The sequence below is a fragment of the Ranitomeya imitator genome, chromosome 9, assembly GCF_032444005.1.
Source record: "Ranitomeya imitator isolate aRanImi1 chromosome 9, aRanImi1.pri, whole genome shotgun sequence".
NCBI lineage: Eukaryota > Metazoa > Chordata > Amphibia > Anura > Dendrobatidae > Ranitomeya > Ranitomeya imitator.
The window spans coordinates 8,725,685-8,751,222 of NC_091290.1; the positions used below are offsets into that span (position 1 = coordinate 8,725,685).

The following is a 25,538-nucleotide window of genomic DNA, read 5'->3' on the forward strand; positions in this document are numbered from 1 at the left end:
TGGGCGCGATGTCTCCGGCCCGGAGGGGCAGTGTCTCTGGTGGGCGCGATGTCCCCGGCCCGGAGGGGCAGTGTGTCTGGTGGGCGCGATGTCTCCGGAGGGGCAGTGTCTCTGGTGGGCGCGATGTCCCCGGCCCGGAGGGGCAGTGTGTCTGGTGGGCGCGATGTCTCCGGAGGGGCAGTGTGTCTGGTGGGCGCGATGTCTCCGGAGGGGCAGTGTCTCTGGTGGGCGCGATGTCCCCGGCCCGGAGGGGCAGTGTGTCTGGTGGGCGCGATGTCTCCGGAGGGGCAGTGTCTGGTGGGCGCGATGTCTCCGGAGGGGCAGTGTCTCTGGTGGGCGCGATGTCCCCGGCCCGGAGGGGCAGTGTCTCTGGTGGGCGCGATGTCCCCGGCCCGGAGGGGCAGTGTCTCTGGTGGGCGCGATGTCCCCGGCCCGGAGGGGCAGTGTGTCTGGTGGGCGCGATGTCTCCGGAGGGGCAGTGTGTCTGGTGGGCGCGATGTCTCCGGAGGGGCAGTGTCTCTGGTGGGCGCGATGTCTCCGGAGGGGCAGTGTCTCTGGTGGGCGCGATGTCCCCGGCCCGGAGGGGCAGTGTCTCTGGTGGGCGCGATGTCCCCGGCCCGGAGGGGCAGTGTCTCTGGTGGGCGCGATGTCCCCGGCCCGGAGGGGCAGTGTCTCTGGTGGGCGCGATGTCTCCGGAGGTGCAGTGTGTCTGGTGGGCGCGATGTCTCCGGCCCGGAGGGGCAGTGTGTCTGGTGGGCGCGATGTCTCCGGCCCGGAGGGGCAGTGTGTCTGGTGGGCGCGATGTCTCCGGAGGGGCAGTGTGTCTGGTGGGCGCGATGTCTCCGGAGGGGCAGTGTCTCTGGTGGGCGCGATGTCCCCGGCCCGGAGGGGCAGTGTGTCTGGTGGGCGCGATGTCCCCGGCCCGGAGGGGCAGTGTGTCTGGTGGGCGCGATGTCTCCGGCCCGGAGGGGCAGTGTGTCTGGTGGGCGCGATGTCCCCGGCCCGGAGGGGCAGTGTCTCTGGTGGGCGCGATGTCTCCGGAGGGGCAGTGTCTCTGGTGGGCGCGATGTCTCCGGCCCGGAGGGGCAGTGTGTCTGGTGGGCGCGATGTCTCTGGCCCGGAGGGGCAGTGTGTCCGGTGGGCGCGATGTCTCCGGCCCGGAGGGGCAGTGTCTCTGGTGGGCGCGATGTCTCCGGCCCGGAGGGGCAGTGTGTCTGGTGGGCGCGATGTCTCTGGCCCGGAGGGGCAGTGTGTCCGGTGGGCGCGATGTCTCCGGCCCGGAGGGGCAGTGTCTCTGGTGGGCGCGATGTCCCCGGCCCGGAGGGGCAGTGTGTCTGGTGGGCGCGATGTCTCCGGAGGGGCAGTGTCTCTGGTGGGCGCGATGTCCCCGGCCCGGAGGGGCAGTGTGTCTGGTGGGCGCGATGTCCCCGGCCCGGAGGGGCAGTGTGTCTGGTGGGCGCGATGTCTCCGGCCCGGAGGGGCAGTGTGTCTGGTGGGCGCGATGTCCCCGGCCCGGAGGGGCAGTGTCTCTGGTGGGCGCGATGTCTCCGGAGGGGCAGTGTCTCTGGTGGGCGCGATGTCTCCGGCCCGGAGGGGCAGTGTGTCTGGTGGGCGCGATGTCTCTGGCCCGGAGGGGCAGTGTGTCCGGTGGGCGCGATGTCTCCGGCCCGGAGGGGCAGTGTCTCTGGTGGGCGCGATGTCCCCGGCCCGGAGGGGCAGTGTGTCTGGTGGGCGCGATGTCTCCGGAGGGGCAGTGTCTCTGGTGGGCGCGATGTCCCCGGCCCGGAGGGGCAGTGTGTCTGGTGGGCGCGATGTCTCCGGAGGGGCAGTGTGTCTGGTGGGCGCGATGTCTCCGGAGGGGCAGTGTCTCTGGTGGGCGCGATGTCCCCGGCCCGGAGGGGCAGTGTGTCTGGTGGGCGCGATGTCTCTGGAGGGGCAGTGTGTCTGGTGGGCGCGATGTCTCCGGAGGGGCAGTGTCTCTGGTGGGCGCGATGTCCCCGGCCCGGAGGGGCAGTGTCTCTGGTGGGCGCGATGTCCCCGACCCGGAGGGGCAGTGTCTCTGGTGGGCGCGATGTCCCCGGCCCGGAGGGGCAGTGTGTCTGGTGGGCGCGATGTCTCCGGAGGGGCAGTGTGTCTGGTGGGCGCGATGTCTCCGGAGGGGCAGTGTCTCTGGTGGGCGCGATGTCTCCGGAGGGGCAGTGTCTCTGGTGGGCGCGATGTCCCCGGCCCGGAGGGGCAGTGTCTCTGGTGGGCGCGATGTCCCCGGCCCGGAGGGGCAGTGTCTCTGGTGGGCGCGATGTCTCCGGAGGTGCAGTGTGTCTGGTGGGCGCGATGTCTCCGGCCCGGAGGGGCAGTGTGTCTGGTGGGCGCGATGTCTCCGGCCCGGAGGGGCAGTGTGTCTGGTGGGCGCGATGTCTCCGGAGGTGCAGTGTGTCTGGTGGGCGCGATGTCTCCGGCCCGGAGGGGCAGTGTGTCTGGTGGGCGCGATGTCTCCGGCCCGGAGGGGCAGTGTGTCTGGTGGGCGCGATGTCCCCGGCCCGGAGGGGCAGTGTGTCTGGTGGGCGCGATGTCTCCGGCCCGGAGGGGCAGTGTCTGGTGGGCGCGATGTCTCCGGAGGGGCAGTGTCTCTGGTGGGCGCGATGTCCCCGGCCCGGAGGGGCAGTGTCTCTGGTGGGCGCGATGTCTCCGGAGGGGCAGTGTCTCTGGTGGGCGCGATGTCTCCGGCCCGGAGGGGCAGTGTCTCTGGTGGGCGCGATGTCCCCGGCCCGGAGGGGCAGTGTCTCTGGTGGGCGCGATGTCTCCGGCCCGGAGGGACAGTGTGTCTGGTGGGCGCGATGTCCCCGGCCCGGAGGGGCAGTGTCTCTGGTGGGCGCGATGTCTCCGGAGGGGCAGTGTCTCTGGTGGGCGCGATGTCTCCGGCCCGGAGGGGCAGTGTCTCTGGTGGGCGCGATGTCCCCGGCCCGGAGGGGCAGTGTCTCTGGTGGGCGCGATGTCTCCGGCCCGGAGGGGCAGTGTCTCTGGTGGGCGCGATGTCCCCGGCCCGGAGGGGCAGTGTCTCTGGTGGGCGCGATGTTTCCGGCCCGGAGGGGCAGTGTCTCTGGTGGGCGCGATGTCTCCGGAGGGGCAGTGTGTCTGGTGGGCGCGATGTCTCCGGAGGGGCAGTGTGTCTGGTGGGCGCGATGTCTCCGGAGGGGCAGTGTGTCTGGTGGGCGCGATGTCTCCGGAGGGGCAGTGTGTCTGGTGGGCGCGATGTCTCCGGAGGGGCAGTGTGTCTGGTGGGCGCGATGTCCCCGGCCCGGAGGGGCAGTGTCTCTGGTGGGCGCGATGTTTCCGGCCCGGAGGGGCAGTGTCTCTGGTGGGCGCGATGTTTCCGGCCCGGAGGGGCAGTGTCTCTGGTGGGCGCGATGTCTCCGGCCCGGAGGGGCAGTGTCTCTGGTGGGCGCGATGTTTCCGGCCCGGAGGGGCAGTGTCTCTGGTGGGCGCGATGTCTCCGGAGGGGCAGTGTCTCTGGTGGGCGCGATGTTTCCGGCCCGGAGGGGCAGTGTCTCTGGTGGGCGCGATGTCTCCGGAGGGGCAGTGTGTCTGGTGGGCGCGATGTCTCCGGAGGGGCAGTGTGTCTGGTGGGCGCGATGTCTCCGGAGGGGCAGTGTCTCTGGTGGGCGCGATGTCTCCGGAGGGGCAGTGTGTCTGGTGGGCGCGATGTCTCCGGAGGGGCAGTGTGTCTGGTGGGCGTGCCGCTGGCTGGGCTGCTGTGGGCGGGCACTGATGCTGAGGTTGGCACCGCGCTGTTGTGATTGGCTGGCGGCGCCGGAAGGGGCTGGCTCCGGTCTGAGTGACGTCATAGCCGCCGTGATCCCGGGCCGGCGCCGCCGCTGAGCTCAGTGTGAGGAGCCGCTGCAGGTAACGGGCCGGAGCCGTGAACCTGCGGGGTGAGCTGCTCCCAGGAGGACGGGGCTGTACCGTGGATGCGGAGGTCAGTGGTGCCGGAGATGAAGGCTCCTGTAGCCGTCACCTGACAGCCGTCCATCCTCCGCCGCCTCAGACCTGCGTGTATGAGGGGGGGGGAGCGTGCGTGTATGTGGGGGGGGGGGGGAGCGTGCGTGTATGTGGGGGGGGGGGAGCGTGCGTGTATGTGGGGGGGGGGGAGCGTGCGTGTATGTGGGGGGGGGGGAGCGTGCGTGTATGTGGGGGGGGGGGAGCGTGCGTGTATGTGGGGGGGGGGGAGCGTGCGTGTATGTGGGGGGGGGGGAGCGTGCGTGTATGTGGGGGGGGGGGGGAGCGTGCGTGTATGTGGGGGGGGGGGGAGCGTGCGTGTATGTGGGGGGGGGGGAGCGTGCGTGTATGTGGGGGGGGGGGAGCGTGCGTGTATGTGGGGGGGGGGGAGCGTGCGTGTATGTGGGGGGGGGGAGCGTGCGTGTATGTGGGGGGGGGGAGCGTGCGTGTATGTGGGGGGGGGGAGCGTGCGTGTATGTGGGGGGGGGGAGCGTGCGTGTATGTGGGGGGGGGGGAGCGTGCGTGTATGGGGGGGGCAGGAGGGGAGCGTGCGTGTATGTGGGGGGGGAGCGTGCGTGTATGTGGGGGGGGAGCGTGCGTGTATGTGGGGGGGAGCGTGCGTGTATGGGGGGGAGCGTGCGTGTATGTGGGGGGGGGCAGGAGGGGAGCGTGCGTGTATGTGGGGGGGGAGCGTGCGTGTATGGGGGGGGAGCGTGCGTGTATGTGGGGGGGGGGCAGGAGGGGAGCGTGCGTGTATGTGGGGGGGGGGAGCGTGCGTGTATGTGGGGGGGGGCAGGAGGGGAGCGTGCGTGTATGTGGGGGGGGAGCGTGCGTGTATGTGGGGGGGGCAGGAGGGGAGCGTGCGTGTATGTGGGGGGGGGCAGGAGGGGAGCGTGCGTGTATGTGGGGGGGGGGGAGCGTGCGTGTATGTGGGGGGGAGCGTGCGTGTATGTGTGTGGGGGGGAGCGTGCGTGTATGTGTGGGGGGGGAGCGTGCGTGTATGTGGGGGGGAGGGAGCGTGCGTGTATGTGGGAGGGAGCGTGCGTGTATGTGGGGGGGGGGAGCGTGCGTGTATGTGGGGGGGGGGAGCGTGCGTGTATGTGGGGGGGGAGCGTGCGTGTATGTGGGGGGGGGCAGGAGGGGAGCGTGCGTGTATGTGGGGGGGGCAGGAGGGGAGCGTGCGTGTATGTGGGGGGGGGCAGGAGGGGAGCGTGCGTGTATGTGGGGGGGCAGGAGGGGAGCGTGCGTGTATGTGGGGGGGGCAGGAGGGGAGCGTGCGTGTATGTGGGGGGGGGGGCAGGAGGGGAGCGTGCGTGTATGTGGGGGGGGCAGGAGGGGAGCGTGCGTATATGTGGGGGGGGGGCAGGAGGGGAGCGTGCGTGTATGTGGGGGGGCAGGAGGGAGAGGGGTGTGTATGAGGGGGTGGGATGCATGCGTGTATGAGGGGGTGGGCAGCGTGTGTCTGGGGGCAGGAGTGGAGCGTGTATGTGGGGGGGGCAGGAGGGGAGCGTGCGTGTATGTGGGGGGGGGGGCAGGAGGGGAGCGTGCGTGTATGTGGGGGGGGCAGGAGGGGAGCGTGCGTGTATGTGGGGGGGCAGGAGGGGAGCGTGCGCGTGTATGTGGGGGGGGGCAGGAGGGGAGCGTGCGTGTATGTGGGGGAGCAGGAGGGGAGCGTGCGTGTATGTGGGGGGGGCAGGCGGGGGGCACCGTGTGTGTATTTTTGGAGCAGCAGGAATTGTTCTAGTCCCATGGATGACGTTACATCCGTTTAGTTCTGTCTTTTTTTCCTTCATTATTTATTCGGCAGGAGCCTCTGGGAGCAGAATCTTCCGCATGTTGTATACGGCACCGTGCTGTGTACACCGCACAGGCGGACGGTCGATAAGACTAATGCATCCGGCCACATTATGTAGATCTCCGCAGCCTAGATGGGGGGGGGATTAGCGTTCTCTAGAGGTTCCCCCTGTAGCCAGACTGGAGCTCCCCTCGGTAGTTACAGTTGTGCCGCCAGGTCCCTGCAGACTGTAGCGTTGGGGCTGATTGGTGGCAGCGCCTGCTCCGGGCATTATGTGGCTCTGAGCTGTGTATCCAGTGCAGTTTTTCGCTCTTTTAGTTTCTACGGTTACTGACGGGCAATTATAAACATTTCAGAAGTTGTTTTTTTTTTTTTTTTTTTAAATTGCAAAATCCGTGCTCCCTGCCCCTCGGTCCTCTGCGCTCCCTGCCCCTCGGTCCTCTGCGCTCCCTGCCCCTCGGTCCTCTGCGCTCCCTGCCCCTCGGTCCTCTGCGCTCCCTGCCCCTCGGTCCTCTGCGCTCCCTGCCCCTCGGTCCTCTGCGCTCCCTGCCCCTCGGTCCTCTGCGCTCCCTGCCCCTCGGTCCTCTGCGCTCCCTGCCCCTCTGTCCTCTGCGCTCCCTGCCCCTCGGTCCTCTGCGCTCCCTGCCCCTCGGTCCTCTGCGCTCCCTGCCCCTCGGTCCTCTGCGCTCCCTGCCCCTCGGTCCTCTGCGCTCCCTGCCCCTCGGTCCTCTGCGCTCCCTGCCCCTCGGTCCTCTGCGCTCCCTGCCCCTCGGTCCTCTGCGCTCCCTGCCCCTCGGTCCTCTGCGCTCCCTGCCCCTCGGTCCTCTGCGCTCCCTGCCCCTCGGTCCTCTGCGCTCCCTGCCCCTCGGTCCTCTGCGCTCCCTGCCCCTCGGTCCTCTGCGCTCCCTGCCCCTCGGTCCTCTGCGCTCCCTGCCCCTCGGTCCTCTGCGCTCCCTGCCCCTCGGTCCTCTGCGCTCCCTGCCCCTCGGTCCTCTGCGCTCCCTGCCCCTCGGTCCTCTGCGCTCCCTGCCCCTCGGTCCTCTGCGCTCCCTGCCCCTCGGTCCTCTGCGCTCCCTGCCCCTCGGTCCTCTGCGCTCCCTGCCCCTCGGTCCTCTGCGCTCCCTGCCCCTCGGTCCTCTGCGCTCCCTGCCCCTCGGTCCTCTGCGCTCCCTGCCCCTCGGTCCTCTGCGCTCCCTGCCCCTCGGTCCTCTGCGCTCCCTGCCCCTCGGTCCTCTGCGCTCCCTGCCCCTCGGTCCTCTGCGCTCCCTGCCCCTCGGTCCTCTGCGCTCCCTGCCCCTCGGTCCTCTGCGCTCCCTGCCCCTCGGTCCTCTGCGCTCCCTGCCCCTCGGTCCTCTGCGCTCCCTGCCCCTCGGTCCTCTGCGCTCCCTGCCCCTCGGTCCTCTGCGCTCCCTGCCCCTCGGTCCTCTGCGCTCCCTGCCCCTCGGTCCTCTGCGCTCCCTGCCCCTCGGTCCTCTGCGCTCCCTGCCCCTCGGTCCTCTGCGCTCCCTGCCCCTCGGTCCTCTGCGCTCCCTGCCCCTCGGTCCTCTGCGCTCCCTGCCCCTCGGTCCTCTGCGCTCCCTGCCCCTCGGTCCTCTGCGCTCCCTGCCCCTCGGTCCTCTGCGCTCCCTGCCCCTCGGTCCTCTGCGCTCCCTGCCCCTCGGTCCTCTGCGCTCCCTGCCCCTCGGTCCTCTGCGCTCCCTGCCCCTCGGTCCTCTGCGCTCCCTGCCCCTCGGTCCTCTGCGCTCCCTGCCCCTCGGTCCTCTGCGCTCCCTGCCCCTCGGTCCTCTGCGCTCCCTGCCCCTCGGTCCTCTGCGCTCCCTGCCCCTCGGTCCTCTGCGCTCCCTGCCCCTCGGTCCTCTGCGCTCCCTGCCCCTCGGTCCTCTGCGCTCCCTGCCCCTCGGTCCTCTGCGCTCCGCTGAGATCTGGGGAGCTTCTGGCCGTGGACTCTAAGCTTGAATGTTTTTTGTTTCGGGAGCCTCTTGCTTAACACAATTTTTTTTTTTTTTTTTGTATTATTTTTTTATTTTTTTTGTGACCTGGTGTCCATTACGGGGAGGGGGTAACCACACTGTTATAAAACCAGCAGTCGGCTCTTATTAATCAGCACATCAGGGCGACATTAGCTCTTTGTCCTCATTACCACTTTATCATGAGATAACGAGAGATCACTGCAGTCGCCTAGAGGCAGGGGGCCGACGGTCCCTAAATCCTCTTCATTTTTGCAGTAAGGAATGACCACTTCTCATAATCTAGAGTTGATGTTCCTCTTTGCTCCCGCTCTGATCCTATCTGTCCCCCAGTGACTAGCTGCAGCGGTCACTTGTCCCTTAAACAAGACTTAATAGCTGCAGAAACATGAGCTGTGTGTGGATCTGGAGTGCTGGGGGTGCGTAATTGTTGCAGTTCTTTTCTTTTTTTTTTTTTTTCTTTCTAACCCTCTCTGAACCTCTGCAACAAATGTGGACGTCTTTTTTTTTTTTTTCTTTTCTTTTCTTAAAAGGAGAAATCTATTGAAGTTCAAATTGACGTTCAGTCCTGGTTTTTCTGCCAGGAATTATAGATCACTAAAGGTGAAGTGGCAGCTATACCAGGAGTCCCGGGTGACAGCTGAGCGTGCGTGTATATAGGGGTTGTGGAAGGGCCTAGCTGAGCGTGCGTGTATATAGGGGTTGTGGAAGGTCCTAGCTGAGCGTGCGTGTGTATAGGGGGTTGGGTTAGGGCCTAGCTGAGCGTGCGTGTATATAGGGGGTTGGGTTAGGGCCTAGCTGAGCGTGTGTGTATATAGGGGGTTGGGTTAGGGCCTAGCTGAGCGTGCGTGTATATAGGGGGTTGGGTTAGGGCCTAGCTGAGCGTGCGTGTATGTAGGGGGTTGGGTTAGGGCCTAGCTGAGCGTGTGTGTATGTAGGGGGTTGGGGCCTAGCTGAGTGTGTGTGTGTATGTAGGGGGTTGGGTTAGGGCCTAGCTGAGTGTGTGTGTGTATGTAGGGGGTTGGGTTAGGGCCTAGCTGAGTGTGTGTGTATGTAGGGGGTTGGGTTAAGGCCTAGCTGAGTGTGTGTGTATGTAGGGGGTTGGGTTAGGGCCTAGCTGAGCGTGCGTGTATGTAGGGGGTTGGGTTAGGGCCTAGCTGAGCGTGCGTGTATGTAGGGGGTTGGGTTAGGGCCTAGCTGAGTGTGTGTGTGTATGTAGGGGGTTGGGTTAGGGCCTAGCTGAGTGTGTGTGTGTGTGTGTGTGTGTATGTAGGGGGTTGGGTTAGGGCCTAGCTGAGTGTGTGTGTATGTAGGGGGTTGGGTTAAGGCCTAGCTGAGTGTGTGTGTATGTAGGGGGTTGGGTTAGGGCCTAGCTGAGTGTGTGTGTGTGTGTGTATGTAGGGGGTTGGGTTAGGGCCTAGCTGAGTGTGTGTGTGTATGTAGGGGGTTGGGTTAAGGCCTAGCTGAGTGTGTGTGTATGTAGGGGGTTGAGTTAGGGCCTAGCTGAGTGTGTGTGTATGTAGGGGGTTGGGTTAAGGCCTAGCTGAGTGTGTGTGTATGTAGGGGGTTGGGTTAGGGCCTAGCTGAGTGTGTGTGTGTATGTAGGGGGTTGGGTTAGGGCCTAGCTGAGTGTGTGTGTGTATGTAGGGGGTTGGGTTAAGGCCTAGCTGAGTGTGTGTGTATGTAGGGGGTTGGGTTAGGGCCTAGCTGAGTGTGTGTGTATGTAGGGGGTTGGGTTAAGGCCTAGCTGAGTGTGTGTGTATGTAGGGGGTTGGGTTAGGGCTTAGCTGAGCGTGCGTGTATGTAGGGGGTTGGGTTAGGGCCTAGCTGAGCGTGCGTGTATGTAGGGGGTTGGTTTAGGGCCTAGCTGAGCGTGCGTGTATGTAGGGGGTTGGGTTAGGGCCTAGCTGAGTGTGTGTGTGTATGTAGGGGGTTGGGTTAAGGCCTAGCTGAGTGTGTGTGTATGTAGGGGGTTGGGTTAGGGCTTAGCTGAGCGTGCGTGTATGTAGGGGGTTGGGTTAGGGCCTAGCTGAGCGTGCGTGTATGTAGGGGGTTGGTTTAGGGCCTAGCTGAGCGTGCGTGTATGTAGGGGGTTGGGTTAGGGCCTAGCTGAGTGTGTGTGTGTATGTAGGGGGTTGGGTTAGGGCCTAGCTGAGCGTGCGTGTATGTAGGGGGTTGGGGCCTAGCTGAGCGTGCGTGTATGTAGGGGGTTGGGTTTGGGCCTAGCTGAGTGTGTGTGTATGTAGGGGGTTGGGTTAGGGCCTAGCTGAGCGTGCGTGTATGTAGGGGGTTGGGGCCTAGCTGAGCGTGCGTGTATGTAGGGGGTTGGGTTGGGGCCTAGCTGAGCATATCTGTGTATATAGGGGCAGGAGGTTTAGGTGTCATCTGAGCATGCTCTGATCTAGTCTGCTTTTCTCTGCAGGTTTTCAGCATTTGAATTACCTAAAATGTGTGTTTGGGTCGTGAGACTAACCCCTCTGACCACGCTGCCCCCAGCATCCATTATAGTGACTTGACCCCTTGGCGCGTGTTCACACGTCATGGATTTGCCAAACATCATTCCTCCTGTATGTTATTGGAGGTGACGTGTCGTCCGCTGGGTCCAGTCCGCAGCTTTTCCGTGCAGTATCCATGTAGATGGCGCACTCGCTCACTTGTCCTGTGGATTGGTTTTCTTTTTAGTTGTGTGGACACATCTTCTAGAATGTTTTTCCTGAGGATTTCTAAAATCCCTGTGTGGGGGCGTTGGATGCGGAGTGTCTGCTGACTCTGCACCTCTTGCTGTGACTATTCCTGCAGACATGAATATCTGGTGGGTTGTAGTCTGGCACTGGCGCCCCCTAATGATCGGCAGGAGCCCCTGCGGCCGGATGTGCGCAGAGATGTGTAGTGACCGGTCTTGGTACTGCAGATCCCATACACTTCCATAGGAACTGAGCTGCAGATCCGGGGAATGTCCACCAGTGTATAGGATGTGTATACCATCTCATGTGTACATCTGGCCCCCACGGAAACTGAACAGCTGACTGAGGTTGTTCGACATCGGATCCCTGGACAACCCCTTTAAGGTGATCAGTAACGACGTACCTACTCCTCCATAGGCGGAGCGCTGGTTACATGCCAGTGTCTGGGGGGGGGGGGGGGGGAGGGGGGACCCCCACTACTGTGTGTGTGTGGGGGTGATCCCCCCCCCTCCATTGTCCATCGTCGCTACCTGCAGGTTACAGGTGATGGGGGAATTCTCATGAGTGAGAAAGAAATTCCCCCCCTATTGTGCCTCCGTTGTTCCTGTTGGAAATGTATGGAAGAAGTTGTCCATACAGTTTGTCCTGGATTATTCATTTCCCCCATTTGTAGGAGGAACAACAGAGGGACGACAGAAGTTTATGGTTCAGGTAGACGATGCCTCTCCAGACTTGTATTACTGAGGAGTGAGAGATCCTGCAGCGCCTCTTGTGCAGCTTCTCTGGCTAATACTCCTGTAACTCTGTGAATAAAATGACAACTGGGTGTTACTAGTGCTGGGGGGAGGGGCTTGTCTACACACTGCTGACTAATCAGTACTGACTGTAGGACACGCCCCTCTCGTGCCAATGCCCCATTGTCCGTTCTGACAGCCGCTCCACAGTAGTTGTGTTTTGCAGCGTTGTACAGCGAGGATGGCGGCCGCCTGCTGGTGGCGGATGTGCTGTAATTCTACAGGCGATCACAAGGGTGTAGGGGGATGATGACCATTTGCCCCGCACCCCCACCCAGACCCGTTAACCCACTGTGGAGTGGAAACCGCCCCTATGTTCTGTTCTGCTAACTCCTATGTCCTCTTTCCTTCCTCGCAGATCTCATTAGTGCCCTGACAGACGCCGGCCATCATGGGGGACGACAGCGAGTGGATCAAGCTTCCTATCGACCAGAAATGTGAACACAAGGTACGTGCCGGCCTCCTGCCGCCATATTAATGCCGCCATGACCTGGATGAGTTGGCGTCTCTGCAGCTCCGTCTCGCGCTCTTGTTTTGGTCCCTCTCGCCCGCTCCTTTTTGTTTTGGTTCCTCTCGCCCGCTCCTTTTTGTTTTGGTTCCTCTCGCCCGCTCCTTTTTGTTTTGGTTCCTCTCGCCCGATCCTTCTTGTTTTGGTCCCTCTCGCCCGATCCTTCTTGTTTTGGTCCCTCTCGCCCGATCCTTCTTGTTTTGGTCCCTCTCGCCCGATCCTTCTTGTTTTGGTCCCTCTCGCCCGATCCTTCTTGTTTTGGTCCCTCTCGCCCGATCCTTCTTGTTTTGGTCCCTCTCGCCCGATCCTTCTTGTTTTGGTCCCTCTCGCCCGATCCTTCTTGTTTTGGTCCCTCTCGCCCGTAGTGGGAAGAGCTCGATGCTCGGCTTCTATTTTTACCTCTTCTTCCTGCGTTTCTAGGAATATCGCTCCGTCATCACTTTCCCCGGATGTCGCGCGGCTCCGCTCAGGAATCTAATGGCCGTAAAGGCTGCTCTGTCCTATATGGATGATCGATCAGGACCCCACTGATCACAGGAGAGAGCATTTGTGTCCCCCGTTCTTCTCTGCGTACCACGGCCGGTCGTTCGCTACCATTTATATTCTAAGTTTTGGCTCTCCATTTCTCCAGCAGGAGAGCAGATAAGTATGTGGTTACCGGGGGGTCCGACCGCCGGGACCCCACACAATCCTGAGACTGGAGGGGAGCGATGGTGAACGTTCTCAATCTGCTCCACTTACTTTTTGGGGATAAACAGACATGGTGCTTGGCTTTGACCCCAAAAAATGAGGAGAATGGGACAGGAAACCCACCAGCACAAACCCTCGTTCCTACCGACCCCGAGCTATGCATGACGGTGATGGAACGCAGTTCATGGCCACTTGATTGTTGGTTGCCTTTTCCGCAGGTGTGGAAAGCCAGATTAAATGGCTACGAAGAAGCGATGAAGCTGTTCCAAAAGATCGTGGATGAGAAGAGCCCGGAGTGGTCCAAATATCTGGGATTAATCAAGAAGTTCGTCACCGAATCCAACGCAGTCGCTCAGTTAAAAGGCCTGGAGGCTGCGCTGGTGTACATCGAAAGTGCACACGTCGCGGGAAAGTAAGTGGCCTCATATGTCCCATTCACACGACCTGATGGCGGCCACCTGCCCTGATGGCGGCCACCTGCCGACGGGCTGGGACTTGTGGCCAAAATATGGATGAGATAATTCGTCCGCTGTGAGACTCTGCCTCATACATTGATGGTGTGTGTGGGTTTTTTTTTATATTATACAGTGTCGGTGTTTTCTAATGTAAGCTCCTGTTTTTAGGACCACGGGGGAGGTGGTGTCGGGAGTGGTGAACAAAGTATTTAATCAGCCAAAAGCCAGAGCGAAGGAGCTGGGGTCCGACATCTGCTTGATGTACATAGAAATTGAGAAGGGGGAAGCGGTGCAGGAGGAGCTGCTGAAAGGCCTGGACAACAAGAACCCCAAGATTGTGGTGGCCTGCGTGGAGACCCTGCGGAGAGCGCTGAGGTGGGCCCTCGCTGACTGCGCCGTGTACCAATCCTTCGTCGTACTACTCCGCACTCTTAGGTCATGTCTTGTCTTCACAGTGAGTTCGGATCAAAAATCATGTCCCTGAAGCCAATCATTAAAGTGTTGCCAAAACTTTTCGAGTCCCGAGAGAAGGCGGTGCGAGATGAAGCCAAGCTGCTCGCTGTGGAGATCTTCCGCTGGATCAGAGATGCTCTGCGGCCGCCCCTGCAGAATATCAATCCCGTGCAGGTGAGACGCGCACTTTATCCAGGGGTTTATAAAAGGATTTAAGCTACTGTATTTACCGTCCACAAGGACTTCACTTCCTCGGACCAAAGCAATGGCTGCTTGATGGCTGCTTTCATCGGTTTTACTTTCACCCTAGAATACCGCTTGCTCATGAATATGCTGTAGGGAAGAGGTGGGCGGATGGTAACTCGGACGAGGGTTGCAATGCTTGGACTGGCCGTCACCCGACACTGACAGCACGTATTTCCAGACGGTCAGTCCGAGCTTTGCGTTGCAGTCCTCGTCCAAGTTATAGGCCACCTGATTCCTTTAGGGCAAAGGTGTCAAACTGCATTCCTCGAGGGCCGCAAACAGGTCATGTTTTCAGGATTTCCTTGTATTGCACAGGTGATAATTTAATCACCTGCACATAATGATTCCAGCACCTTGTGTAATGCAAAGGAAATCTTGAAAACACGCATGGTCTGAGGCCCTCGAGGAATGCAGTTTGACACCCCTGCTTTAGGGTATTCTCGCCCCAAGGTAATATTTTGCTTCTTTGTTATTGTCCATTTTATTGTAATTATTTTTTTTTTTTACTTTTGCAGCTTAAAGAACTAGAGGAGGAATGGGTGAAGATGCCGTTGTCCGCTCCTAAACAGACGCGCTTCCTGCGCTCGCAGCAGGACCTGAAGGCGAAGTTTGAGCAGCAGCAAGCGAGCGGCGATGCTGAAGGTGGGTCCTGTAAATCCCATGGATGATAAATGACGGCGTCTCATCTCTGTACCGTTACTGATCACTGGGGTCTCTTCTCAGGAGAGGAAGGTGAAGATGAAGTCGTGCCGCAGGTGGACGCTTATGAGCTGCTTGAAGCTGTCGAAATTCTCGCAAAGCTGCCGAAAGATTTCTATGATAAAATTGTAAGCGATGGACGATCCTCTGGATGACATCTGTAAGATCTGATCATCTCTCTGATGTGAAGTTCTGATGTATTTGGTGCATTATGTAATAGGAGGCCAAAAAGTGGCAGGAAAGAAAGGAGGCTCTGGAAGCCGTGGAGATCCTGGTGAAAAACCCCAAACTTGAGGCTGGGGACTACGGCGATCTAGTGAGGGCTCTGAAGAAGGTAAATGGTGTCGCGAGCTCGTATCTGAACCTGACAACGTCTCAAGGCATTAAATAATAACAATATATTTTTATTCCAGGTGATTGGTAAAGACACCAATGTGATGCTCGTAGCCCTGGCTGCCAAATGCCTGGCCGGGCTAGCCGCGGGCCTCAGGAAGAAGTTTGGCTCCTACGCCGGCCATGTGAGTGCGGTTTGCTTGCCGGTGACTCAGTGTGCTCGGCATTGTATTTCTGGTGCAGACGCTGGTTGTGGTCCACACCCTGTGACTACTGTATTACCCGGCTTGTTAAACTTCTACTACTGACTGACACATTCAAAACTCATTGCAGGCTTTGTATGTTGTCTGTGGAACGGCCGTGGGTAGTGATCGCCGAACAGTGAAGTTCGGGGTCCGTGCACAGACCCCCAAACAGTGACTTCTCCAGGAAGTGCTTGTTACTGTTGGGGTTCCGCAGCCCGAATATCTGGTGTTTCCCACACGGTCATCTGTGTGACAGTGGGAGAAACACCGGCGGCTCTGATCAGCGGCAAGTTCATTATCGCTAGTCAGAACGCTGCGGTTCTTATACTCAGCCAGCAGCTGTGCCCAGCGGGAAAAGGGTTACCACTGGTCACAGGCGTCGGCTGATGAGTACTACTCTCATCCTCCTACACCTGCTCTCACTGATGGCAGCAAATCTGATGAGTGTATTCATCAGCCGGTACCTGTGCAGTAAATATGTAAAAAAATAAAAAATAATGGCGTGGGTTCCCCTCCTTTAGATGCAATAATTTTGGCACTTTGCCTTTTTACTTGCATTCTTTTGTTTTAAATACAAACTCCCCACCATCTTTTACCCATTCACTAAAAATAAAAAGCAAACTTTATGCTCACCTTTCCACCCATAATCCATTGATGCCCATGTCCCACTGTAAAAGACCAAAAAATAAAAACTCCATATTCGTCACCTGTCTGATAATCCATTCATGTCTTTGTCCCACGATGATTTGGAGAGCAGTCGTGTCAGTGATGCGGTGACTGTCCTCGCCAGCCAGATCAGACCGGAGCGTGATTATCACCTGACGGCGTGGGAACCGCGGCGTTCTTACTGCCAATCAGAGCCAGTGTTTCTCACGCTGTTAAACAGATGACAGCGTTGGAAATATCGGATGTTTGGTTTTGGCCCTTATTCATCTGAATGGGGTCCGTCCAGGTTTGGGTACCGTTCTGGTGTCCGAACCAAACTTTTTTTTTTTATTTTTTTTTTTGTCAAACCCGAACATCCACAGGTTCGCCCATCACTGGTCGTGGGCCATTAGGTCCCCTTACAATGAGATGTAAAGTGATTCATGTTTAACCCCTTAATGTAACTGGGACTTGGACATGCAGAATAGTTACCTGTCCCCCAGAAGATATCTGGTTACAGCATTGCTCCATGGGAGATTCTCCTCTTTCCGGTGAGTACAGAGGTCTGTAGGAGCAAAAGCTCCAGGTAGAAATGAACGTCTGATTTGGGGTGTAGTGGCGACATCTGAGCCGTATTGTGGGGCTTCGTCTGCCCCTCGTTACACTTGTAATATATACTGTAATGTCTTAGGCATTTTCCATCTTACAATTGATGGGTAAAGGGGGTCGCCCACTATAAACCTCCAGACCGTCGCGGTGCCAGGTCCTGTGCCACCACTGAGCATTCACGTCCTAGTCCACGAACAGGTCAATTCTTCCGCACGGATTCATTTTGAGTCGTTTTTATTAAATTTTTAATATTTTCTTTCTTTCTTTCCAAGGTTGTGCCAACTATATTGGAGAAGTTTAAGGAAAAGAAGCCACAAGTAGTACAAGCCCTACAGGAGGCCATAGACGCCATATTTCTCACGGTAAGTGATCATGGCCGGGGGATGTGTATCTGAACGCCGGGACCCCCACAATCAAGGGAATGGAGGTCCTGTGTCGCTGACATATATGATGTGTCCTATTCATCAGGGGTGTCAAACTGCATTCCTCGAGGGCTGCAAACAGGTCATGTTTTCAGGATTTCCTTGTACTGCACAGGTGATAACTTAATCACCAACTCATTATTTGTGTAGTTGATTAAATTATCTGTGCAGTACAAGGAAATCCTGAAAACATGACCTGTTTGCAGCCCTCGAGGAATGACGTTTGACACCCCTGCTATCCATTGTCCACAATACAATGGTTGCTGGGCATGAAAGTTGGGCACAGAACCTCCTTGTCTTGGCTGGTGGTCCCAGTGTTGGGCAGGGGGGTCTTATCACCTATTGAGTGTATGGAAGAGTCATTCTACAATGATGTCCCAACTACAAGGGTCCAGATTGTACTAATGTTCACGTCTGACACCTTCTCCTCTCAGACCACGCTACAGAACATAAGTGAAGACGTCCTCGCTGTCATGGATAACAAGAACCCAACCATAAAGCAGCAGACGTCTCTGTTCCTGGCCAGAAGCTTCCGCCACTGCACGCCCTCCACCCTGCCCAAAAGTTTACTGAAGCCATTCTGCGCGGCGCTCCTGAAGGTGACAGTCCTAACTCTGCATGGTCTACAGAATTATTTATGCTTTTAAATTGGGAGCATAAAAATGATTTCCTCGTCTGGTCGCTCCACAGCAAATCAACGACTCTGCCCCTGAAGTCAGAGATGCCGCCTTTGAGGCCCTGGGTACTGCGCAAAAAGTTGTTGGGGAGAAAGCGGTTAACCCATTCCTTAGCGAAGTGGACAAGCTGAAGCTTGATCGGGTAGGTTGCTGTAATAAAGGTGTTTGGTGGCGTCTGTCGCTCCCATATTACAGCTGCACCTGGATAGTGGTGGTGTGAATGGGGTTCTATGGATATGGTGACGTGTTGGCAGCTTTCCTCTGACTTACTGCAAAATTACAGGATTGCAGAATATTAATCTTGGTATTTAAAAAATTGCTCTCCCCAACCCCCACCCCTATACCCAGATCAAAGAGTGTGCCGACAAGGTGGAACTAGCTGGTGGCAAGAAGGCCGGATCTGGAGAGAAGAAAGAAGCCAAAGCGACTACTTCAGCTCCCGGGAAAGCAGCGCCTCCACCGAGTGCAGCGAATGAAGCAAAGGAGGCGGCCAAACCTGGAATGGCCTCGAAAAAGCCAGCACCCTCCAAGGCATGTAACCTCACCAGGCCTGCAGCAGCTGGGGCACCAGGGTACGGTCTTGTAACAGTTCATTATTTTATAGGCTGGAGGTCCTGTGAAGAAGGGTAAAGCCCCGGCGTCGGGGGCCGGCGCTTCCAAGGGAAAGAAGGCTGCAGATGCCAGGGAGGTGTTTGAACAGGAGCTCTCGGTGGGTATCATGGAAGCTCCTGGTATAACGGGTACTGTCCTGGGGTTTGCCACGTCTAAGCCGTCAATCTTCTTGTAGCCCGAGGCCTGTGAAGAGAAGGCGGCTGCGGTTCTCCCTGCATCTTGCATGCAGCAGCTGGACAGTGGCAACTGGAAGGAGAGATTGGCAAGCATGGAGGAGTTCCAGAATGTAAGCGACCATCCCATAATGGCGGGATGGGAGAGGGTAGAATAGAAGGGTGTGATGGGGCCGAGTCGCTGTCATCCTGAAGAGCAGGGGGTTTGTGGTGTCGCTGCAGTCTGTGATCCTTTTTGATGTACATACGAGGTTTTCTTCCTTTTTTAGGCTGTTGAAACAATGGAAAGGAGCGAAATTCCTTGCCAAGCACTGGTCAAAATGTTGGCCAAGAAACCAGGTTTTAAAGAAACCAACTTCCAAGTAAGTCGCTCATTCACCCCCTCGTGGACTCGCTTGCTGCAATCACTGATCATGCAGTGTGGATGGTTTTGCCGTGTAACAAGTATGTACGCCCCTAGGTCATGCAGATGAAGTTGCACATTGTGGCGCTCATTGCGCAAAAAGGAAACTTTTCAAAAACCTCCGCCAATGTGGTCCTTGACGGACTTGTCGACAAAGTTGGAGATGTAAAATGTGGAGGAAATGCCAAGGAAGCTCTGAGTGCGATCGCGGAGGCCTGCATGCTGCCCTGGACAGCAGAGCAGGTGAGGGGCTGGTGGGGATGTCTGTCGCTGGGCCCCGAGCTGCAGTCTCATCACTGCTTTGTGCATTTCTAGGTCGTCTCTCTGGCTTTTGCACAGAAAAATCCTAAGAACCAATCAGAAACCCTGAACTGGCTGTCAAATGCGATCAAAGAGTTTGGTTTTACAGGGTAAGTCTTGTTTTACCTTCCGTTGTGCAGATTTGGGAGAAGGGTCAGCGCCGACATGTAGAGATCTGATCAGACTTGGTCTTTGTGCTTTTTCAGGCTGAACGTCAAGGCCTTCATCAGCAATGTGAAGACCGCACTCGCTGCCACAAACCCCGTAAGTTTTGTGCCGTTGACTTTGGCTGTTGTACCGATGCGCGCGCCCCTAACCCTGACATGTGATCGTAGGCGATCAGGACCTCCGCCATCACGCTGCTGGGCGTCATGTTCTTGTACATGGGAGCTCCGCTCAGAATGTTTTTTGAAGAAGAAAAGCCGGCGCTCCTCTCTCAGATTGACGCAGAGTTTGAGAAGGTGAGTGGGTTCTTTTCTTTGGGGGGTTTAGTTCTGCGTCTTGGGTCATGTGACCCGCAGGGAGGATTAAGCTCCCCAGCTGGTGTTGGCGTCCTTCATCATCCTCTGCTTCTTGCAGTCTATGTTGGGGATGAGCAGGAGAAGCTGCAGAGTAAAGTGCCGGCTCGACACTCTCCTCGTGCATCCTGTCACTTTATGCTGCAGATATTCAGCTCCAATTTCACCCTTGATTAAGTCTGCAGAAGATCACCACAAATGGGTCCCATGTGGCTGTGACCAAGGACGTCCTACACCAGATGCATCTCTGCAAGAAAACCCCGGTACCTTGCAAGAGCAGTCAGCCGGCAGCTACTGTCCGGAGAGGAGCAGCAACTCCCAACTGTGCAGTCTGCAGTCCGGAGGTCTCTGGTTCGGCTGCTTTACGTTGGCCACAAATGGTCGGCTGACTACTACGGTTTTCTCCATCGCCACATTGGGCGACACAGGACCGTGGGTGTATGCTGCTGCCACTAGGAGGCTGACACTGAGTAAATACAGAAAGGGTTAGCTCCTCTGCAGTATACACCGCCCACTGGCTCCGGATAATACCAGTTCTTGCTTAGTATCCGTAGGAGGAACACTGCGTCTGTTTTTCTCCATACGTTCTTACTTTTATTTTTGTATTTTATTTTTAACTTTGAGCAAGAGGATGATGGGGTGATGGACCCTTTAAAGGGGGCCGATCTCCCCCAAAACATCAACAGGCGAGCACGGCGAGTTTACTCACCATACCCTCTCCTGCGACGTGGGATGTTCGGCCGTGGACATGCCCTGTGAAATCCTAGGGGAGGGAACCCTTAAGATACACAGAGGCCACCTTCCCTTTAGCACAGTCCGGCCGCCCTCCCTCTGCACCATCACTGAAGAACAGCGGTGCTGCATGGAGCGTCCCAGTCCCTCTCCACCCCCTCATCAAAAAGGCGGCGGATTGAAGTTGACTGCAACCCCCCCCCCCCCCCCGTCCCCTCCCCCTCCCCATACCTCACCAGAAGAGGACCACAAGCGGTGAGTCTGGCGGGGGTGGGAGGGGGGTTTGGGTGCGGCCGGGCACCACTAATTTACACCCCAGCTAGGCCGCGGCTACGCGTGTGAGGCCCCGCCCACCAGTTTAGCGCTTCTCGCACAGTGCGAGAAGCGCTCCACATACTCTCGGCGCCCATCTTGGATACCGGGGATTTCTGGACGCCAGGCTGCACCTCTCCTCCCGGTCACAGCGCTGCGACAGGACCTGGGTGGGTGCGCTGCACACTGACACAGGCCCTCCTACTCCTGCACACAGTGCTCCGCTTTATTAGCTGCACAAGTGCCCCACATCAGCCCTGCACGGAGGTTAGCAGCACAACATGTCTCTGCTTAAACCCTCCAAAAAAATCTGCAAAAACACGGTGTTCTTCACTTCTTGCACCTCCTGTCAGACTGCGCTACCAAGCGGGCATACCGCTCCGCTCTGTAATGCTTGTGACCCTAAATGCGCTCAGGAGCCCCCCGCCGCAATCGAGCCTGCGGTGACCAGTCCCCCTGAGTGAGCTTTGTCACTTTTGCAATCTATGGCTTCTTTGACTAACGCTATTCAGTCCCTCCAGGATCCAACCAGGAGCAGGACCGCTAATCCGCCTATTCAGGATGTCTCCCCTATGGCTGCGGAATCTTCAGCCTGCAGGGGCCATCTAGGAAGCGCGTCCGTAGCTCGTCCCCAGGCTCTCTGGTGCCTCGGCGTCCGTTATCTCCACTTCCCGCTCTGAAAACCAGAGTATCAGGAGTTGGGAGTCTAAATCCTTGTCCATCATCTGGAGACTTGGGTGCCCATTCAGACCTTCTGCCTTTTGTTCTGAAATCTGTGCTTTGGTCAATTTTCATCTAGGTGTATGGCGGCCTTTAGTCATGTGTCAGGGCCAGACGTTTACTTCTCAGTAGCTCCTTAGGCTAAGTTCACACTGCGTTAGTGCAGTCCGTTACATTAAACGGACACATCCGTTAAACGGACTGCACTAGCGCAAGTGCCGACGTCTGCTAGCTCCATCTGCGCTAGCAGTGACGGACCCGGAAACGCTGCAGCCCGCGTCTCGCGTCCGTCACTCAATGACGGCACATCGCTAGTGCACGCCCATTGTGGGCATGCGCTAGCGATGCGTCTGCCATTGAAAGTAATGGCGGCGTTAACGGACTACGTTACACCGCGTTATGCAGTGTGAACCCTGCCTTATCGGTGGCTCGAAGTTTTCTTCTCTTTGGAGGAGAGCGGTTTATCTGATGTATAATGATTCAGAAACTTGTGATGCTCCTTACAAGAACGTTTTCCAGATCCGTCTTGATTGAGACACTTAAATCATTAATGTTCAATTGAACAGATGAAAGGACAGACTCCGCCAGCATCATCCCGGGGGTCTACCAAGTCTGGTGCAGGAGGAGGAGGAGATGATGAGGGTGAGGACCAGGAGGACGACGCTCCTGCTGACGTCATGGATCTTCTGCCACGGGCTGAGATCAGGTGATTGGTTACCCTCGCTCTGTCAGGTTGTGAAACGCGTCGAGTGCTTGTACATTTGGGTGACGCATTTATAACCACGTGTATCTTCCCTCTAGTGATAAAATCAGTTCTGACCTCGTGTCCAAGATCGGAGACAAGAACTGGAAAATCCGCAAGGAAGGTCTAGATGAAGTGACTACGATCCTGAACGAGGCCAAGTTCATCCTTCCCAACATCGGAGAACTTCCAAGTGCCCTGAAGGCTCGTCTGAATGACTCCAATAAGATCCTGGTATGTAATGTCGCCATGTTATGTTGTTCCTATAACCTGTGCGGTTTTCCTTATCGGACTTTCTTTCTCAGGTTCAGCAGACGTTGGGCATCTTGCAGCAGCTCGCCTCCGCCATGGGTCCCAGTATTAAGCAGCATGTGAAGAACTTGGGGATGGCCATTATAACCGTCCTGGGGGACAGCAAGGTGAGCGCCCCATGTAATACGGGTAAACCTTGCATTTTGCACCAATTTTAAAGGGGCTGGCAAACATGGCTGCTTTCACATGCGCCATCATCCACTGCACCTTTTCAGGGGTTTTGCTGCTCAATGCTGTGACGAGAGCGGAGCTGCTGTTCCAAACTTAACCATTGTGTAAGTGTGGACCTGTTCTTGGAGGAAAGCAGATATTTTTCGAATCTTAAGGGCCCCATTTAAATTGATGGCCTGCCGCACAGCAATGCAAAGTGCTGATCACACATGCATGATCGTTCGCCATCATTACTTGAAGGTTTTTTTTTTTTTTTTTTTAAATTTCTCCTCTCCTCATTAAGGCAAATGTCAGAGCGGCAGCGCTGGTAACACTAAACTCTTGGGTGGAGCAGACCACTATGAAGGAATGGTTAGAAGGGGAAGATCTGTCCGAGGAGCTGAAAAAAGAAAACCCTTTCCTAAGACAAGAGGTAACGCTTTATGGCCGTTTTCCGTTTCTGCCACCTTCTCTGTAGCGATCACCTTGATGCTAAGAGACTATGCTTCTTCATAGATCCTTGGCTGGCTGGCAGAGAAGCTGCCCACCCTCCGCGCCGTCCCCTCCGATCTGCAGCTCTGCGTCCCGTACCTCTACGCCTGCCTGGAAGACCGGAACTGTGATGTGCGGAAGAAAGCGCAGGAGGCTCTGCCCACGTTCATGATGCATATTGGGTTCGAGAAGATGTCAAAGGCGACAGGAAAACTCAAGGTGAGACCCCCGATTCACAGACATGTGATTGGCGAGCTTGCTGACCTCGATAGTTCGCCAATGATTCTCCAGCACATTACTAGTCTCACGCTGTTCTCTATCATTAGCCGGCATCGAAGGACCAGGTCATGGCTTTACTGGAAAAGGCTAAAACCAGCATGCCGGCTAAGCCAGCTCCACCACCAGGCAAGGTTTCCTCCAAACCAGCCCCAGCGTCAGCGGCCGCTCCTGCCTCTGTGGCTGGTACGTATGTCGGGACCACCTTCAGTGACGCATATATTGGGCTGGTGAGCATTTACACTGGTCGGTGCTCTTTACATGAGCCGTGCTTCATCGGTGCACAGAAAGGTCACTAATAGATCGGTGCACACAGGCCGCCATTGTTCTTGGCTGCTCTGGTCCCATTACACAGGACGGTGGCTGCTCTGGTCCCGTTACACGGGGCGATGATCTGCCCAGAACAATCTTATTAGACAAATGAAAAGATGATTTCAGCCGACAAGCATCTTGCTCGTTTGGTTCAGATGCTCGGCCGCCTGTTTACAGCACAGGGTTATCGGGACCCTAGCGTTCCCAGGGATGATCTCGATAATCTGCTCTGTAAATGCATGTTCCCATATAGAGTATATAGTATATACGTTCTGTTGACGTTCCCATAGGTCATCACTTACACGTTGCGCTCCCTTGGCCTCCACATTGCTGCACCTTACTTTATGAAAGCTGTGCAGACTGCGCTGTTTCATACATGTCTTCCTGGTGGCTGGGCGTCCATTCTGACTGTCTCCTATACATGAGGTCTCCCTGGTGGCTGGGCGTTCATTCTGACTGTGTCCTATACATGATGTCTCCCTGGTGGCTGGGCGTCCATTCTGACTGTGTCCTATACATGATGTCTCCCTGGTGGCTGGGTGTCCATTCTGACTGTCTCCTATACATGTCTCCCTGGTGGCTGGGCGTTCATTCTGACTGTGTCCTATACATGATGTCTCCCTGGTGGCTGGGCGTCCATTCTGACTGTGTCCTATACATGATGTCTCCCTGGTGGCTGGGCGTCCATTCTGACTGTCTCCTATACATGTCTCCCTGGTGGCTGGGCGTCCATTCTGACACTCTCCTATACATGAGGTCTCCCTGGTGGCTGGGCGTTCATTCTGACTGTGTCCTATACATGATGTCTCCCTGGTGGCTGGGCGTCCATTCTGACTGTGTCCTATACATGATGTCTCCCTGGTGGCTGGGCGTTCATTCTGACTGTGTCCTATACATGATGTCTCCCTGGTGGCTGGGCGTCCATTCTGACTGTGTCCTATACATGATGTCTCCCTGGTGGCTGGGCGTCCATTCTGACTGTCTCCTATACATGTCTCCCTGGTGGCTGGGCGTCCATTCTGACACTCTCCTATACATGATGTCTCCCTGGTGGCTGGGCGTTCATTCTGACTGTGTCCTATACATGATGTCTCCCTGGTGGCTGGGCGTCCATTCTGACTGTGTCCTATACATGATGTCTCCCTGGTGGCTGGGCGTTCATTCTGACTGTGTCCTATACATGATGTCTCCCTGGTGGCTGGGCGTCCATTCTGACTGTGTCCTATACATGATGTCTCCCTGGTGGCTGGGCGTTCATTCTGACGGTGTCCTATACATGATGTCTCCCTGGTGGCTGGGCGTCCATTCTGACTGTGTCCTATACATGATGTCTCCCTGGTGGCTGGGCGTCCATTCTGACTGTCTCCTATACATGTCTCCCTGGTGGCTGGGCGTCCATTCTGACTGTCTCCTATACATGATGTCTCCCTGGTGGCTGGGCGTCCATTCTGACTGTCTTCTATACATGATGTCTCCCTGGTGGCTGGGCGTCCATTCTGACGGTCTCCTGTTGAGTTTATACCTTCTGGGCCCATACGCCGGGCAGTGAGCGCACAGCGTAGCATGGCGGCAGTAATGTTGGTATTTCATGGCTGTCGTTGTCTTCACCAGTTTTCCTCCTTCTTCAGCTATGTGCGATTCTGGGCCTTCTGCTGCCGAGAGCAAGTCGGACTCCAAGAAGACGAAGCCTGGTGCCCCGGCCTCTAAAGGAAAAGTATGTGCCCCCTCAATTTACAACACGTTAGAGATCACATTATGGCAGGGATCGGTGATATGTCCAGGATTGCGTATGTTGTTAAAGGCATCATCTTGCTGCTCTTTAAAGCCCGTCCTCTCTCTGTAGACCCCATCTCTGTCATCAGATGGTAATACCAGTATGACCCCAACGAAGGCCAATACCAGCATGTCCAAAGCCAAGCAGACTAAGCCGGCGGTAACAGCGGCAGCTCTGGGGATGATGGGTCTTGTTGCACGTGCGTGCACGCTCTCTTTGCACCCTTGGTGTGTGTGACGCACAGACTGCGTACGTGTAGGGCACCGGGTGACGCTCCTTGGAGGATGATGAGTTGCACCCCGGGTGCTGTAGTGCCGAGCGCTGCATGCGCCTCAGACCGACGCTGGTGACACGACCACGTGCACAGGGGCCAGCTGACTCCATAACGCTCACTGCACTTTTTCCCTTTCTGTCTTGATGCACCAGAGATTAACCCATTAACGGATGTCACAATGTCCTCCCTGTGTGGCAGTGCGCGCCCTTTGATCCGTTTTG

The 25,538-nt window shown here is 57.4% G+C and overlaps 1 protein-coding gene and 1 non-coding gene across 10 annotated transcripts in view; both read left to right on the forward strand.

The window, feature by feature from the left end:
• The window catches only part of CKAP5 (cytoskeleton associated protein 5), a 45,141-nt gene that overhangs the window by 11,322 nt on the left and 8,281 nt on the right, over positions 1 to 25,538 (forward strand). For 4 of the 9 annotated variants that reach the window (XM_069738921.1, XM_069738923.1, XM_069738924.1 and 1 more), the window contains exons 2-28: positions 11,592 to 11,681; positions 12,650 to 12,843; positions 13,055 to 13,261; positions 13,342 to 13,513; positions 14,101 to 14,227; positions 14,309 to 14,412; positions 14,505 to 14,618; positions 14,698 to 14,802; positions 16,389 to 16,478; positions 16,973 to 17,137; positions 17,229 to 17,357; positions 17,564 to 17,746; positions 17,820 to 17,924; positions 18,003 to 18,113; positions 18,270 to 18,362; positions 18,461 to 18,646; positions 18,719 to 18,813; positions 18,910 to 18,967; positions 19,039 to 19,164; positions 21,552 to 21,691; positions 21,787 to 21,961; positions 22,033 to 22,146; positions 22,494 to 22,622; positions 22,706 to 22,900; positions 23,008 to 23,143; positions 24,898 to 24,983; positions 25,113 to 25,202. In XM_069738921.1, coding sequence (XP_069595022.1) covers positions 11,625 to 11,681; positions 12,650 to 12,843; positions 13,055 to 13,261; positions 13,342 to 13,513; positions 14,101 to 14,227; positions 14,309 to 14,412; positions 14,505 to 14,618; positions 14,698 to 14,802; positions 16,389 to 16,478; positions 16,973 to 17,137; positions 17,229 to 17,357; positions 17,564 to 17,746; positions 17,820 to 17,924; positions 18,003 to 18,113; positions 18,270 to 18,362; positions 18,461 to 18,646; positions 18,719 to 18,813; positions 18,910 to 18,967; positions 19,039 to 19,164; positions 21,552 to 21,691; positions 21,787 to 21,961; positions 22,033 to 22,146; positions 22,494 to 22,622; positions 22,706 to 22,900; positions 23,008 to 23,143; positions 24,898 to 24,983; positions 25,113 to 25,202 — 3,486 coding nt within the window. In that variant the 5' untranslated portion in view covers positions 11,592 to 11,624. Of the gene's footprint in view, positions 1 to 3,825; positions 3,974 to 11,591; positions 11,682 to 12,649; positions 12,844 to 13,054; positions 13,262 to 13,341; positions 13,514 to 14,100; positions 14,228 to 14,308; positions 14,413 to 14,504; positions 14,619 to 14,697; positions 14,803 to 16,388; positions 16,479 to 16,972; positions 17,138 to 17,228; positions 17,358 to 17,563; positions 17,747 to 17,819; positions 17,925 to 18,002; positions 18,114 to 18,269; positions 18,363 to 18,460; positions 18,647 to 18,718; positions 18,814 to 18,909; positions 18,968 to 19,038; positions 19,165 to 21,551; positions 21,692 to 21,786; positions 21,962 to 22,032; positions 22,147 to 22,493; positions 22,623 to 22,705; positions 22,901 to 23,007; positions 23,144 to 24,897; positions 24,984 to 25,112; positions 25,203 to 25,538 lie in introns of those variants that run through there. The other 5 variants (XM_069738927.1, XM_069738929.1, XM_069738926.1 and 2 more) reach the window with 3 other exon arrangements.
• On the forward strand, positions 25,321 to 25,427 carry LOC138649895 (small nucleolar RNA SNORD67). Its single transcript, XR_011315400.1, has one exon. It is a non-coding gene; the product is annotated as a small nucleolar RNA SNORD67 (small nucleolar RNA).